The sequence below is a fragment of the Pan troglodytes genome, chromosome 8 (genome assembly GCF_028858775.2).
Source record: "Pan troglodytes isolate AG18354 chromosome 8, NHGRI_mPanTro3-v2.0_pri, whole genome shotgun sequence".
NCBI lineage: Eukaryota > Metazoa > Chordata > Mammalia > Primates > Hominidae > Pan > Pan troglodytes.
In genome coordinates, this window is record NC_072406.2 from 37,605,246 (window position 1) to 37,622,164 (window position 16,919).

At 36.3% G+C, this 16,919-nt stretch overlaps 1 protein-coding gene across 7 annotated transcripts in view; it reads right to left on the reverse strand.

Moving 5' to 3' along the window:
* ARHGAP21 (Rho GTPase activating protein 21) overlaps window positions 1-16,919 on the reverse strand; it is a 136,525-nt gene that overhangs the window by 13,516 nt on the left and 106,090 nt on the right. For all 7 annotated transcript variants that reach the window (XM_024346264.2, XM_054660840.2, XM_024346263.3 and 4 more), the window contains 7 exons: window positions 10,563-10,721; window positions 10,317-10,419; window positions 7,124-7,160; window positions 4,814-4,939; window positions 3,482-3,766; window positions 772-836; window positions 274-410 (listed from right to left, as the gene is read on the reverse strand). In XM_024346264.2, coding sequence (XP_024202032.1) covers window positions 274-410; window positions 772-836; window positions 3,482-3,766; window positions 4,814-4,939; window positions 7,124-7,160; window positions 10,317-10,419; window positions 10,563-10,721 — 912 coding nt within the window. The remainder of the gene's footprint in view (window positions 1-273; window positions 411-771; window positions 837-3,481; window positions 3,767-4,813; window positions 4,940-7,123; window positions 7,161-10,316; window positions 10,420-10,562; window positions 10,722-16,919) is intronic.

Here is a 16,919-nt window from a genome sequence, read left to right on the forward strand (position 1 = left end):
TGATAGGACCTGAATCCTCGGAGTCATTTAAATTTGTAATGTCTCTGATTTAAGTATTGTTTGTATTTTCCCTCACTTTCGCTTTATAATGAAGCTGGTGTCTTGGGCCTCACAAAGGGAAAGGCCCAATGAGCCCAGACCAAGCCTACTATGAATTTTGAGCTAGTTGACATGGGGCCTGGTCAGTAGAAATGGTACAGAAAACATAAACGTACCTCAACGATGCCAATTTTAAATCATCATATTTATTTGTTAGAAAGCTAACATCAATACCTTTACTGAGAAGTTTCCTTTCCGACTCTTCCTTCGGAGAGTGTGGGCTTTGAGTCTTTGGCTCTGATTTAGCACCAAGCAAAGTTTGCCTGATGCTGAGACTCTGGCGAGGTGTTTTTGGCAACTGTTCTGCTTTGCTGTTGAAGGAAATGACATTTGTTAACAATTACAGTAATCCCCCTCTATCTATGGTTTCAGTTACCCATGGTGAGCCATGGTCTGAAAATATTAACTGGAAAATTCTTGGAATAAACAATTCATAAGCTTTCAATTTTGTAGTCCTGCCCAGAATAAGAATCATCCTTTCATCCCGAGTAGCCACACTGTATACACTACCCGCCCATTACTATATGGGAAAAAATATAGCGTAGAGAGGATTTGGTACTATCTGCGGTTTCAAGCATCCACTGGGGGTCTTGGAATGTATCCTTGCAAATAAGGGGGATGACTGTACTGATTTTATATCCAAATTAACTGCAGGCAAGGTGGGATTCTCACCTCATCAGATTGTTGTATTCTTTTATTCTTCGACTAATTAGATCCCTGTTAGTGACTCCAGTGTCCTACAGAATAAAGTAAAATTAGAAAATCAATTCTAAACATAAATAAGTGATCCTTACTTTTTTGAGGCTTTCTATTGTACGGCTTTGCTTATTTAACACAAACACACACTACTATCATCTGTTCTCAGTGGAGCTGTTTCAAAGCTTCTATTCAACATCACTGTGTGAAAGATTTTCCAAGTGCCTCCCAACATTGCCAAAGGGTTTTGCTGCTTTTCTGTATCCATGCGATACCTAGGATAGTACCAGCAAGTAACACGTGTTCAATACTTATTGAATTGATCCGTCCATTTAAAATAAATGACTAGGAAGCAGCCAGTGTTTCCTCTAATACCAGAAAGAATGATCAGCATTTAAGAAATATACGTGTAAGTGATTTTTCTTCAAAAAGAAAAACAAATAATATAGGTGGATAAAAGATGAAAACAGACTGCCAGAATTTGTTAGTGACTAATTTTTAAGGACAGTGAAACCAAGGATCAACTAGTATCACAAGCGGCAGTTACATTATCAGAAGATAAGAGAAAAGCTCAAAATTTGCATGATTTTTTTTTTAACCTCTGTGAGTTACCTTGTATGAAATGCTATATGGTAAAGCCAGAGTTGACCATAAAGTGATCCTTTTTTTCCTATTCATTCCAATTATACATTGATATTGACTGGGGTTCTCAATTTTTTTTAACTTGCCTCATTTTGATGATAGTGAATGATGATACAGTTTACAAAGAATACAGTCTTTAAATACGGGAGTAAGTTATCTTGAATTTAAATCGACTCTTCCAACTTATCAGCTGAGAGATCATATGATTAAGATCTAGAATAAGACTGCCTGGATTTAAATCCTACCCCTGATGCTTAAGTCACTGTGTGACCTTAGGGAAATTATTTAGCCTCTCTTTGCCACTGTTTCCTTATTTTTAGAATGGTGGTGATGATAATAGGACACATTCATATGGTTGCTGAGATTAATGCATGTAAAATGTTTAAAATAGTATCTGCCATATGGTATGTGCTCAGTGAATTATTGTTTTCTCATCTATAAAACTGGGGAAAATACTTGTGTACCTGTGTCTTAAGATTAGATGGTGATGATAATAGCTCACATTAAGTAAATGTTTATTACTTGGCAGGCATTCTTCACATGCATTATCTCATTCAGTCCTCCAAACAGCCACTATGTGTCACAGAACAAGTCATCTGAAGGAGTTTTAACAATGACCATCTACTGCCTGAGAGAATGCCTGACACATAGTAGGTGCCTGTTACACAGAACTCCTCTGAACTATTACTTAAAGCTGAAATCCACATCTAAGTTCTTATTCTCCCTGTTTATTTTGCAAAAATTCAGGTCTGATGCCCTCTGTATAGCGGGTAGTTGTACAACATAGGTTGCACTGATAAAGATCTGGTGTTATTTTTAACCACAAACAAGGCAGAGTGTAAACTACCAAAGGAAAAAAAGCACACTTTTCCTATGGTGTAACGTTTTAATACTTTGAATTGGATATAATGGAAATGACTAAATTAGAACATAATTTGCAGAAGTTTACATTTAATGTAGGCATTCCTGAGTATTAAAAGAGAACTTCGTGCCCCTTTTTTGGTTACAATAAATAGGCATGAAAAGTGAGAACACAGTGAAGAAAAAACTGTGTTAATGATAAGAAAATACTTGAGCAACTGCTACTTCATCATTGCTAGATTTGCTTGATAAAGTTTATAGTTATATCTACTTTAAAAACTATCTTTACTATTGAAATTCCTACTGTGAAAATACCTTGATGATCATAAGCTGTAAATTCTCAAATCCCTAAACACTGTTCTGCATGAAAAAGAAATGCTGGGCCGGGCGCGGTGGCTCACGCCTGTAATGCCAGCACTTTGGGAGGCCGAGGTGGGCAGATCACAAGGTCAGGAGATAGAGACCATCCTGGCTAACACGGTGAAACCCCATCACTACTAAAAATACAAAAAATTAGCCGGGCATGGTGACGGCTGCCTGTCATCCCAGCTACAGGGGAAGCTAAGGCAGGAGAATGGTGTGAACCCGGGAGGCAGGGCTTGCAGTGAGCCAAGATCGCGCCACTGCACTCCAGCCTGGGCAACAGAGCAGGACTTCGTTTCAAAAAAAAAAAAAAAAAAAAAAAAAAAGCTGACTTCTGATTTTTGAAAATGCAAGTTTTCTTAGAAACTAATTATTGTGTGACAGTAGGCTATTCCATATTCTTGACTGTATAGTTCTATTAACAAAAATCATCAGTATCACTCTGCATTTATATAGTTATTTATACTGGTAAGTATTTTTACTGTAACTTAAGCCCTACAACAATCCTGTCTTTGAAAGATGGAAATGGATCTGGAATAACTTGGTCACAAACAACCAGGACTAGGAATGTAGTTCATTGCTTCTGAGAAGGTATACAGCATATATAAATAACCTATTTTTCCAGTTCAGTGATGGTGATTTTCCAATGTGTGAAAATAATATAAAACAGGTATGTTTGAGTTTTCCTTTTCATCAACTGTTTTACATGAAAATAGCATATTATAATTTTTTATAAAAATGATATATCATATTCCTTAGATCTTTGTAAGAAAGTGTTGTGAAAGGGTCAGATTTCTCCAGCATTCCTTTGAACACCCACCTCTTCGTTTAGGTTGCTGCTCTCCTGGATCGTCTTGATCCAAGCTAACATATCATCTCTGTCTTCAGCCTGAAACAGGCATTCACAGTCGGACGTGGTGAGTCGAAACACATTTTTCCTCTTGGTCTCACTGTAAGAGATGTCTATCAAGCAAGCATTAACACTGATGGGCTGCTCTTCCTCAGACGGAGTCGTCTGCTCTCTTTTATCTTTGTACAGGTAAAGTGAATGACCCCGAAGGACAACGTACATCTGTTTCCATGGCCGAATACTTCCACCAACTCGCTAGAAAACATGTGACAGTTCTTTAATAGTCAATATTTGGCTAAATCTTTGTGACAGGATAAGCACATTAAGCAACACCCTTCCTCTGCATTTACATATAACTAGTGTAGCAGGTGGCAGATTTAGCTCACTACATTATTTGTGAGGAGAGGAAGGATAAAAATTGTGGAGCATAAACTGAGTTAGGCAGTGTATTCATATCAAAGTCAAGGACTGTGAAATCCCAACTTTAGTTGGGAAGGCAATATGAACAAAGCTAATCAAATAAAATAAATGTAGCAAAATATATCAAAAACAGTAACGGAATAGAAAATTTAAAAATCGGTCCAAAAAACCTGTTGAGTGAAAGACTTACGTCTTAGAGCACACAAATGACAGATACTGCAGGAGTTCTCCAACAATTGTATACATAACTAATTAACAGAGTTCATCAACTTTATATGGCTAAGCAACTCTATCCACATCCAAAGTGAGCTTTCTTAAAATTTTTAAACTCTTCTGACAGCATTAAAATGTTCTTATATATAAGCTGTCCAAATATTATAGAAAATTTTTATGGCAAAGTCTTTTTCTGTTGAAATCTACTGGATGCATATATTGATATTTTTATATTTGTTTAACTTAATATTTTTAAAATAAAATGAAACAAAGTTATAAAGGTAATTTAAAATAAACTAAGAAAAGAGACATAAAAATTTAAAACTGAATTGCCACTTCCTAAAGGACAACGGAATAACCCATTGCTAATAAACTAATAAGAAAAGCAGAGTTCCTTTTTAAATACTTAGATTTCCTTTTTACATTGCCAAAACGTAAGACAATATATTCTACATGTAGCTGATACACAGGACAAAAAGTACCAAATTAATGCAATAATTAGAATTTTTTTAAGGAATACTTTTTTTAATGTAGAAAAATCTATTTATAAATGGTTTTTTTTTTCACTCTTTAATCTGGATATCATGCCATTTTATGTATACAGGCTTTATGGTTTATTTGTCAGGGTCTGCATTTCTGACACTCAGGGTGGCTTAGAAAACACACTACCTTGCCCTTATCGGTGACAAGGGGTCGGAAATGGAGCCACCCTTCCTTGGCAGCATCACTGAAGACCTCTGAGGAAGAATCTTTTCTGGACCCAGAGTCTTCTGATGACTTCTGGCTGTCTGCGATCTACAGAAAAGACCAAGAAAACAGTAAAATGTCAGCATTTTCCTTTATAAATATTTGCACATGGAAACCGCTTTGTGGAAAACTTTATTTAATGTTTCAAGTGAAGGGCTATTTTTGAAAAATCCTAACTTTATCTTTTTAAAAATTTCTAGTCTCATTTAAAAAAATGTGAATTATCATTTTTTAACCATTAAAAATAACAAATGACGTAATTTTCCTGTTCTTATTAGTTCACATTTTAGTGAAAAATGAGAAAATGATCCGTTTGTGATTTCTGTTATTTGAAGAATGAAAACGGCAAGATGCAATAACGAATGGCTGAGAAGCAGCTAGAAACTGGTGATGAGGTGGCAGGGCTTCTCTGAAGAAATAATATTTTGTTGAAATTTGGAGGAAAAATAAGGAGCCAGCCATAAAAGGTCAGAGGGAAGAGAGTCTGATGAGAATGTACAGCTACTGACTGTATATCATCATTATCACTTTAAATGTTCGCTGATTAATGTGATCAATAAACAGCTAATTCTAGATCATTAAGGGTCTTTTAGGCCATGGTAGGAAGTGTGAAAGAAGCATTAAGTGATGAATCGGGGGAGTAACTGATCACCCAGTTCAAAGCTCACTCTGAGTACTCTGTCAAGAGTGGATTCTAAAGGGACACGCGTGAAAAGAGCTGTGACTATAGGAATCCAGGTGAAAGATGACGGCAGCGGGAAGATTCAGGGTAGTCTGGAATTGATATGGGGGAAAGTGAAAAAGAAGAAACAAGGCTAGTTCTGAAATACTTGGCTTCATCAAGAAGGTGCATGGAAGTGAACTTAAGGAGATGGGGAAAACTAAGGGATAAGGAGGTCTGGGGGTAACTGGGGTCTAATCATCACGTAAACCTTGAGTTGCTGATTAAACATCCAAGTGACGGCAGCTGACACGAGCTGCAGTTCAGGAAGGAGGTCAAGGATAGCCATGTAAACTTTGGGAGACCTCTGCATAAGATCACTGAGGAAATCAGGGTAGATAAAGAAGGGTCAGAACAACTCTAGGCATTCCAACATTTAAATATCAGGTGGAGCAAAAGAGCCTGCAGAGGGGATGGAGAAGTAGTCTTTCAGTTAGAAGGAAGAGCAAGAAAGTGTGGCAAGATGGAAGCCAGCAGAAGAAAGTGTTCAAGGAAGGGAGCCAGAAATTGTGTTGAATACCAGCGAGGGCTCTAGGAAGTTAAAAACCAAGGTTAACCATTAGTTTTGGAACCTGAATGTCAGTGTTGTTCTGATGTGTGTGGGCTGAGAAGAAGTAGAAACTATAGTTTTTTCAAGGGGTTCTGCTGTGAAAAGGAGTAGTGAATAAAGCAGGATGTGGATTCCAGGAAGGTTTCTATTTTAATGTAGGAAATAGAACATGGGTGCAGACAACAGTGAGTGAATGAGTCACTAGAAAAATGGTGACTGTGCAGAAGGGCACCGAGGAAGTGAGAGGCAAGAGAATCCAAAGAAGTGTGGGCGTTGGTTTTTAATAGGATAATGGTACAAGCACAGCAATATTTACGGTAAGAATAAGGAAGGCAGCAAGTGTGGGTATAAAGGCAGGGGACTGGCTGGGGATGGTGGCTCACACCTGTAATCCCAGCACTTTGGGAGGCCAAGGCGGGCAGATCACCTGAGGTCAGGAGTTCGAGACCAGCCTGGCCAACATGGCAAAACCCCATCTCTACTAAAAATACAAAAATTAGCCAGGCATGGCAGGCGCCTGTAATCTCAAGCTACTTGGGAGGCTGAGGCAGGAGAATCGCTTGAACCCGGGAGGTGGAGGTTGAAAAAGGCAGGAAACTGGTATTTTTGGAGATGATAAATAAGGAAATTCCTGTCTAATAGTTTCTATGTTTTCAGGGAACTACGAGGGGAGGGAGAAGAAAGAGAACAGGGGTGGGGTGGGGGGTGTTGGAGGGAAGCCACAAAATAATTTCCAGGATAGAAAAGCATACAACAAAATACAAAAAGGACTGCTGGGCAGTTAGGACTGCTGGGCCTTGAACTGATAAAGTCAGAAAAATCAGCACAATGTGTATCAAAAGTATTACATACTTACAGAATAAAAGATTATAATATTTAAATATTAAATGTCTACTGGGTAAAAGAAGTACTTCTCTATGAAGAGATAAACTAAGGTAAGTAGAAACACTCTAATACCAACCTTGATTCCCTTCAGACTAGATACGTGCTTAAAGGACCTGTTGGGGAAAAAATATATAAATATTTTCAATTAGTGCAAAAAAAATCTTAAAGATGTAAGAATAATTTGAATATTACAATTACTCTTTCAATAATAATCTGACATTTCATCATTATCATGTTAAATGTCCACTATTCAATGGAAGAGAAAAAAAGCTAATTTTATAAAAAATGTTCCACCTAATAATTAAAACTTTCTTAATTGATCTGGTAAATTAAAATTGTTTCTGCTTGAAGTGTGGGATTTTCTTTTTTTTTATCAAAGAAAAAGCTACTCAGGCTGAACACTGGGTTTTATGTTATTAGTTAACTGTAGCTGCAATGCTATATTAAGGATTTCCATGATGTTAATTATGATCAGTAAGCAGTTGCCATTAGCAGCCAGCTTCAGGGAGATGCTCCCTGTCATCTCCACTCATCCTGCTGGTGGATACCCTGAACTGGAAATGTGGCAGGGAGGGCACAGTTACAGACAGTCCTGGCCCTTCACTCTTCTACTCTAACCACATTATGACTGCTTTCAAAAAGAAGGACAACTGTTGCCACTGAACAGGCTTAGAGCTTCAGGAGACAGGTTCATGTTAAAGTAATCGAAAATAATTTAACTTTTATTAAGGGACAATAAACTTTTTTTAAACTCAAAATTCATTTAAGAAACTTAGAGTTTTAAGATGTTACTAAAGGTGTCACTGTTTTCTCCTCTCAGAAACCTCCCCCTCAAACAACAATGTAATCAGAAACAGATATGCAAACTCAATCTTCAACCATATCAGAAGACACTGTAACTCTGAACTATACCATACAAAGAAGGGTGGCTAACTGCAGTGAAGTAAACAATGGATACAGGAAGAAAGAACAGGGCACCGATCACTTGCAGATCTCAAAACTGCACTACATTGATTTCTGAGAGATTGAAACCAACCATCCCTTGTTTGGAACAATGGAAAATAGTGTGCTGAAGCTGGTGACAGGAGCCTCATTTGTTACCATGGAGTATCAGAGGAGAATGAGGAAACATACAGTCCTGCCATCTTTGCAGGAAACAGTGTGTAGTTGGTGTAGGGTGCGGTAGACTCTGAAATAACGGCAGTTTTTGATACCTTATAATGAGGAAGAAATAAAGGCTAAAATAGCTCACAAATCCAACCCTGTATCTTGAGGAAAATTCCTGCTACCCTGGAAGCAAGCCCTGCTAGACTCACACAAACCTCCCTCAAGTAGCTGCTCCAGAAAGAACTACTTTTATTGGAATATAAAGAATAACCAAATGGAACCCTCAGAGGACTGTATGCAAAGATAACAAAAAAGACAAATAGTTCTTTAACATAAGGTTCAGTATCATAAAGATGTGAGTATTCCCCAAGTTAATTTATAAATTAATCATTGTATCAATGAAAATGTACATAAGAATTCAAGAACTAGAAAATCTGATTTTAAGGTTCAAATACTAAAATAAAAATAGCCAGGAGAATTCTGAAAAAACATAAAATAATAGCCTTACCAGGTAAGACAGACATTATAAAACTACCGTAATTAATAGAACCTCGTGTACATTAATACACAGATAAATCAACTGAATAGAATAGAGCCCCACAATAAAATTAAATACATATGACTTAGTATATAATAAAGATGATGTATCATCGGTGGGAAAAGGATGACATTCAACAGGTACTTTTGGGACAATAGAGATATTAGAAAATGTAAAGTTGTCTCTTTATCTAATTTGAATAAATTAATTCCAGATGAGTCAAAGTTGTAAGTTTACAAAAAAATAAAAAGTAAACATAAATTTTGTTATAATTCTGGAGTAGTGACAGAATTTTTTGATACAATATGACTCAAAATTCAAAGTCCACAAATATTTCCTAAATTTAGCCACAGAAAAAATTTTAAATATTTTTGCATGGTTTAAAAAAAATGAAAAATATTGAATTAGGAAAGACTTGCAACACATCACAGAAAAATGTTAGCTTTCTTTATATAAAAAGGACGCAGAAGTCAGAAGAATCCATAGAAAATAGTCAAAAAATATAAAAAATCAGTTCACAGAAAAATATAAATATCTTAAATATACGAAATGGTGTTCAACTGCTAAATGTCAAATTAAAACTGCAATATGCCATTATAATAATTAAAAATATATGTATCAAACAATACACTGTGTTAGAGTGTAACAGCAGAGGCTTTTCTATATTGTTGGTGGGAATGTGGTTTGGTATAATTTTTATGGACAGCAATTAACAATAGATATTAAAATTAAAAATATGGCAGGCCGAGGTGGGTGGATCACCTGAGATCAGGAGTTTGAGACCAGCCTGACCAACATGGTGAAACCTGGTCTCTACTAAAATACAAACTTAGGTGGTGCATGTCTGTAATCCCAGCTACTTGGGAGGCTGACGCAGGAGAATCGCTTGAACGCGGGAGGTGGAGGTTGCAGTGAGCCGAGATCGCACCATTGCACTCCAGCCTGGGCAACAAGAGCAAAATGTCTCAAAAATAAATAAATTTTTAAAATAAATAAAAATACACATACCCTTTGATGTAAGAATCCTGTTTTCAATTATATTTATTCACACATGTGCTAACTGAAGTATGTATAATATAGTCAATGAAGTATTTGTGATAGCATAAGATTTGATCAATATAAATGTCTATTAATATAGAGTATTGGTTAAGTATATTACGGTATAAACTATTCAATGGAAAATTTAAAAATCATGAAACAGCATGGGCCAGGACTATATGCATTTAAGGATCTCTAAGATCAGTGTCTATACCATGTGTCATTTGTTTGTAAAAATAATTAGAATACAATACACACACATATATGCATATTTAGGTAGTGTACATATGATTTTATGTATAGAATAGCTCTAGAATTACACAAAAGAAAACAGTAACATATTATGTCTGAATAGTACTGAATGGCTGCAGTTTCTAGGATGAGAGTATTTAACATATTTTTCTACCATGTTTGTGTGTTACTGATTTTTAAAATTCAATGTTACCATTAACAACTTTATTTATTTGCATTTCTAATGTCAAAGTTAGAAAACATAAGACATCATTAAATTCTGAACTTGTGTGTCAAGGTCATGCTGAACACCCACCCACATACAAATATTTAAAATAATACACCTGAGACTTACAATTTTGCATCTTCTCTGTAATCATCCAGACCCTCATCATATGATTTTGATCTTTCTGTCTTTGAGTTGGGCTGAGCATCCAGGCTAGGAGGGCCAACAGATTCTGTAATTAATTAAAATCCAATATTTAGACATTCACAAGTGGTTCCCAGATTCTTTTAACGGTGGAAACATCAGTTTATCATACTACTCTAAGTGGAAAACAGAGCATGAGATACGGTTTACAAAACCACCCTTTAGACGTACCGTGGTCATGTGAGAGCTGACGGCGAATTAATGGAGCTGAAGTTGTGAGGCTAGGAGGAACTGTTGCTATGGAGGGGACCTGAGAGGTAGAGGCTGATATAACAGCAGAAGCAGGGATATGTGCAATATCATGATCAATGCTAGGGCTAGTTGGTTCATCTGTAAGAAAAAAGGAAAATCAGAATGTTCAATGACCTAATTGTTATTAATAATAAAACAGTCAATAATTATTAAGGGGGTCAGATAAAGATTTTAACACTTCACCACCAAAGCACATCACTAAATGACCTATTCAGTCTGCTAAAAATTGATTTACAGTTATTACTCTAGTAATTCTAAATAATTCTGAGAATATGGTATAAGAAATTAAATGAGCTGCTCTACCAACCAATTAATGCCTTCACTAACTGATTGTCAAGGTACTAAAGTTTATAGGTACCTCGAACCTAAACCCATCAAACCAGAGCAATAATCATATACCACCCTGAAAGAATTACTTTTCAAATTTTAAATGTACCACAGATTATCACTTCAGGAAATTAAGGTGATTGGCTGAGGCTCAGTTTTCAAAGCATTAATTCCTAAAACCGTATCCCCGCCTCATCCCTACACAAGTGTATCTCAGTTTTTGAAAAGACAAAGTCCAGTCTCTAGCTTCCAAAATAAGTTTCCAGGGCCATTTGCACAAAATTCTTACTCTTATAAAAACATCAGTGATTTAAATTCTAATACTTGAGGCTAAGAAACGTAATTCAATAGGATGCTGGAACGATAATCCTTAAAATTAAATGCCCCAGAATAAAACCTGTTAAAGAATATACTACAATGATAAACCAGGATTTTGATGCCTGGATTTAAAAGGTCCAGCTATTTTAATTTTGACTAAATTCTAAGGATGCTGTACCATATTATCAGGATTTTAATCAAGAGGACTGATAATGTTACAAAAATATAACATTTCCATTTTATGGCCAAAATCAGTAAATTCTAACTGTGTTTAGCTTATTTTCTGTTTTTACAACTTTCTTTAAAAGCAGCTCTTTACATTTTAGGAAGAGAAGACATTTTGAAAATTTCTCTATGCACCACTTTTTACTAAGTATATGACAGTTTACTATTATGTCAGTAAGAATGCAGTAATTCTTTTTCCAAAAGCAAGAAGATAACTGAAGTTTTAAAAATTAAATGAGGATAACAATTTAATTTCACTAAAACTTGTAGTATTTAAAACTGATTTTGATATTTAAATTGTACGTTTAACAAAGTTTCTTCAAATGATACATGATATAAAGCAGCCTGGTTTTATAGAGTCTGCTGATCCATAATTCTGTTACAGATTAATGAATACTGATGTGAAGAGGAATACACTGTATTCTTCAAAAAGTATCTGACTCATGCAGTATGAATACATCTTTAATTATACTGGGATAAATCTTTGAGGAGAATGATTTTATGCCTTGCAAAAGTAACGAGAGTGAAATTCAAATTGTGCATGGATTAAGCATTATTGCAAAGCATTAAATACAATTTTCAAATTTTGTGTCCCTGGATTTCCTGATGGTATTCATTCAATCTCTTCCAACTTACTATATTTTGGAGAACATTTCTGAAACACACTGGATTAAAATAATCAGTTTTAGGTATGTCTGCAAAAACAGGTGGGAGGATAGATACTCACCTGTTCTAAAGGAGGACTGAATGGAGAAGGCGTGGGAGAAGAGACTAACATTGGGCTTACTCATTTCAGTATTGTTGCATTCTTTATAATAAATTCCTTTTACTGGTATGTTAAAAGGAGAAAAGGAAAAGCTAAACATACTTTTAAAGTAAACACAATTATATTACCTCACATTTACAGACTATACTAATCCAATTCTTGATTCCCTTTGAAAATATAAAAACTTTTCTACTGGTTTAAAAATACTGTGTTTCATTAGGAATAATCCAAATTCAAAAACTCTACTTTTCACATACACTTGAATTATTACCAATGTGCATATTATGTAAAAACAAGAATAATTCCAATTTATCTTATTTTCCAATGTAGAAAAATACATATTATTTAGTTGACCAAACGGAAAACAAAAATTTTTCATCTCATATACAAATATATTCAAAAGCATCATGCTGTCACACTTTCAAATGACTTCTAAATTTTTAAATAAAATATTCTGTTAGATGAAAATCAATCATCTTTATCCTAGGCATATCACATACTACATTAAGACATTAAATAATGCATTCAAAACATATTTATGAACTACTGGGGTTACAGATTTGTTATTAAGTGGCATAAACATTCGTGTTAAACTACGTAATCAAAGAACTGACTTAAGAAATGAGGTCTTGGACAGGCGTGGTGCCCACGCCTGTGATCTCAGCACTTTGGGAGGCCAAGACGGGTGGATCACCTGAGGTCAGGAGTTCGAGACCAGCCTGGCCAACATGGCAAAACCCTGTCTCTACCAAAAATACAAAAATTAGCTGGGCATGGTGGTGCGCGCCTGTAGTCCCAGCTACTCAGGAAGCTGAGGCAGGAGAATCGCTTGAACTCGGGAGGCGGAGCTGCAGTAAGCTGAGATCATGCCACTGCACTCCAGCCTGGACAACAGAGGACTCTGTCACACAAAAAAGTCTTCATTTACTTTCTTCACTAAAAGACCCAGAGCTCTTTATAATAAAAAGAACGGTGAAGGACACCTAAGTTGCTACACATCAAAATTCAATGTGGCTACTGTTTCTTAACATGTAAAAAAAAAATACAGGCCTATATATCCAAAAATTTTGCTTTGGAAAACAATGTTTTCCAAAAGTAAATAATCCTCACAGATAAAATCTACTCCATTATTCAATTTGGATTTTTTCCAAATAGAGTATTTCAAATTATGTTTCTATTTATTATTTGTATCTGAATAGGAAACTTTCACTGTTTATTGCTTATCAATTAATATTTTAGAACAACATCTTAAAGATTTCATATTGTGAAAATTCATACATAACTGTTACATAATAATTTTTCAGATATCAAAGCATGAAAGAAGGGAAGCCCTCCTATATGAAGAGTTCTTATAAGTAAGGACCACTAAAATCACAGTGGAAAGAGCGAAACACATGAAAAGACAACTCATGGAAGAAATACAAAAGCCTAATAAAAATGTAAAAAATACTGGTAAAAACCTATTACTGAAATGATCAAATAAAAGCAAGATGAAACAGTGATTTATAACTGTTTTTTCATCTCATAAACTGACAAGTATTTTCACTTTAAGATGTTCTCATCCTATTTGTTCCTCTTCGTGTTCCGCAAGATAACTACAGAGAGTGTCTATGCTTGTCTATCCCAGAGGTTCATTGGGATTCACAGGAGCGGCTGGCCCTCCTGTGGGCGGGCATGATCTAGGCCTGACCAACCATAGGGCCGATCCCTCTCAATCCACAGAGACTGGCCAAGGGGCGAGAACCACGCAGTCAGGGCCCCTTATATTAATAGTATCTCTAGGATTCAATACATGGACAGTGAGAAAACTATGGACTTTCTCTTCTTATCCTTGGAGAACAAAAACTGTAGAAATCAGTAAACTGTTGAGTTGTCACCAACGGCCACCTTTTCTACTATGTGGAGAAAAAGAATCTGAGAATGAAGAAAGCAAAACGAAAAAAGACTCACAGGCCAGGCGCGGTGGCTCATGCCTGTAATCCTAGCACTTTGGGAGGCCAAGGTGGGAGGATCACTTGAAGTCAGGAGTTCGAGACCAGCCTGGCCAACATGGTGAAGCTCCATCTCTACTAAAAATACAAAAATTAGCTGGGCATGGTGGCACACACTGGTAATCCCAGCTACTCAGGAGGTTGAGGCAGGAGAATCGCTTGAACCTGGGAGGTGGAGGCTGCAGTGAAGGGAGATTGCGCCACTGCCCGACTCCAGCCTGGGCAACAGAGCGAGACTCTATGTCAAAAAAGAAAAAAGAAGGAAAAAAAAAGGAAAAAGGAAAAAGAAAAACTCACTCTTGATGTCATTACTTGGGTATTTGGATCCAGGCATGCATGGAACCAGGTCTACCACAGAAGTTCTTCCCTGTGAGCTAACATTACTTCTTGGCATGAGCTAATTTGAAATAATTGCCCTGTCCCTGTAACCAAGAGAATTATGATGAACATAAATGTGGAGGGCAATGCATTTCCAGCACCCTGACAAATGTGCATGTCTTCTCATAACACCCAATGTCCACTGTTACAGGTTAGGGCACAGAGCAAAAAAAAAAAGTCCCTTCTAAGGTGAGCTGAGTTACGAGGCACATTTCTCACAGCTGACCATAATTACAAAGCAGCATATAATTAATGTACTTTATATTTTATGATTATAGTTGACAATAATTTTATGTAACTCAGTGAAATTATCAGAATTTTCAGCATAGACCATGGCAGAATAATCAGTTCCCTGACTTAATTCTGCTTTTTATTTCACCTCTGCTACAAAGTAGTATTCCTACCCCCTCCCCAAATTACAGCATAATAATTGAAGGAATATTAACACTATTACTTATTTCAATGACAGAGTAAACTATATATTGCAAAAAGAGGGGTAAATTTGTATAAGTTGAAAGAAATGGCAACTAACCTAAAATTATATATGTGGTTCCAAAACAGCAACAGCATGTATATATCTTTTTACCAAAATATGGAAATTGAATAAGCTGTTTCTGTTCCAACTCCTACCAGAAGGGACATACCTCAAGCAAAATACGCTTAAAATCTTGATTTTTCCTCATCCTTAGGGAAAAGGAGAGGAAATATTGCTAATGGATTCTGTGTCTTAAAAATAAATTCAGGCCAGGGGCGGTGGCTCACACCTGTAATCCCAGCACTTTGGGAGGCCGAGGCGGGCGGATCACGAGGTCAGGAGATCAAGACCATCCTGGTTAATACGGTGAAACCCCGTCTCTACTAAAAATACAAAAAATTAGCCAGGTGTGGTGGCGGACGCCTGTAGTCCCAGCTACTCGGGAGGCTGAGGCAGGAGAATGGCATGAACCCAGGAGGCAGAGCTTGCAGTGAGCCGAGATCAAGCTGCTGCACTCCAGCCTGGGCGACAGAGCAAGACTCTGTTTCAAAAATAAATAAATAAATAAATAAATAAATTCAAATGTGACAAATATCCTTTCTTTTTATTTGCCTTCTGAGATATACACTCAATTTAAATCAAAGGAGGTGAACGGCCAAAGTTAAATGATCTTATTAATAGTCAAGCATAAGCTCCTTCTTTCAAGTAACAATGTATTAATCTTTGGCAATGCCACTTTTTTTTTTAATCAGAGTTAAGCCCAATGAAATAAAGACATCCTAAAAAATTGAACTCCCTAGGCAAATTTAAATTAGCCCCATTAATACCAATTACTGAACATCAGGTACAAGAGCTTGCTGGAGCAACTCCATTTACATCATATTTAAAAGGCCTAGAGAAAGAATGTTTAAAAATGATGCTAATATATTCACATGGCCTTCTCATCTTTGACCCAGCAACAGACCTTGAGTAGGCTCACTAAACATTTTTCACTAATTATAAATAAAAATTTTGAAGCAATAAGTCCTGTTTTATATGAACTGGTGATGGGTGCCCATCACCTAGTTCAAATATTCCCAATTTTTACAATAATTAAGCTAATTATCGTAACTGGAATTCAATTTTCTAATTAAGACCAAGTTTCTTTAATGGTCAGTTCTGTGAACATGGATTTAAATTAACATTCAGCTTCTTCAAAGTCATCTGGAGATTTGGTTATCTTAATAACCAAAAGGTCAATGCTGTATCTCCCTATTAGATAGAAATGGTTTTACAGTGGTTAGGAAGGGGAGAGTATTTTGAATAAATTCCCCATTCATGTTTGCCATGGCAAGATGGCAGTCAGTGCTGACGATGAGGGAGTGGAGTTGTAAATCCAAGAAGAACTACTGTGAAGTAGGTATTTGAAAGGGAGGTGACAAAATCAGAGCAAAAGCAGGGATGTGCACAATATCATGGTCAGCTCATCTACAAGAAAGCATGCACCAGGTCAGCACAGCAAGGGCTCTAATTTTACAAAGGGCAAGTGGAAGGATCACTTCTAGATTTGCCACGGTTAACAGGTTACAATTACTTGGCTGAATTTTTGCAGTCCCATAGATCAAACAAGTTAACTAAACTCTTAAGATCTGGGGGTGAGGGTGTGTGTCCATGGGCCGGTGTACAAGCGTGTGTGTATGAAAAATGATCCAGCTTGCCAGCTGATATGCTGTAACAATTTCAACAAATTCAACATTTACTTAGAAATTTAATAAATATCAGCTCACCAATTTCACTAATCTATCTTGAAAATTATT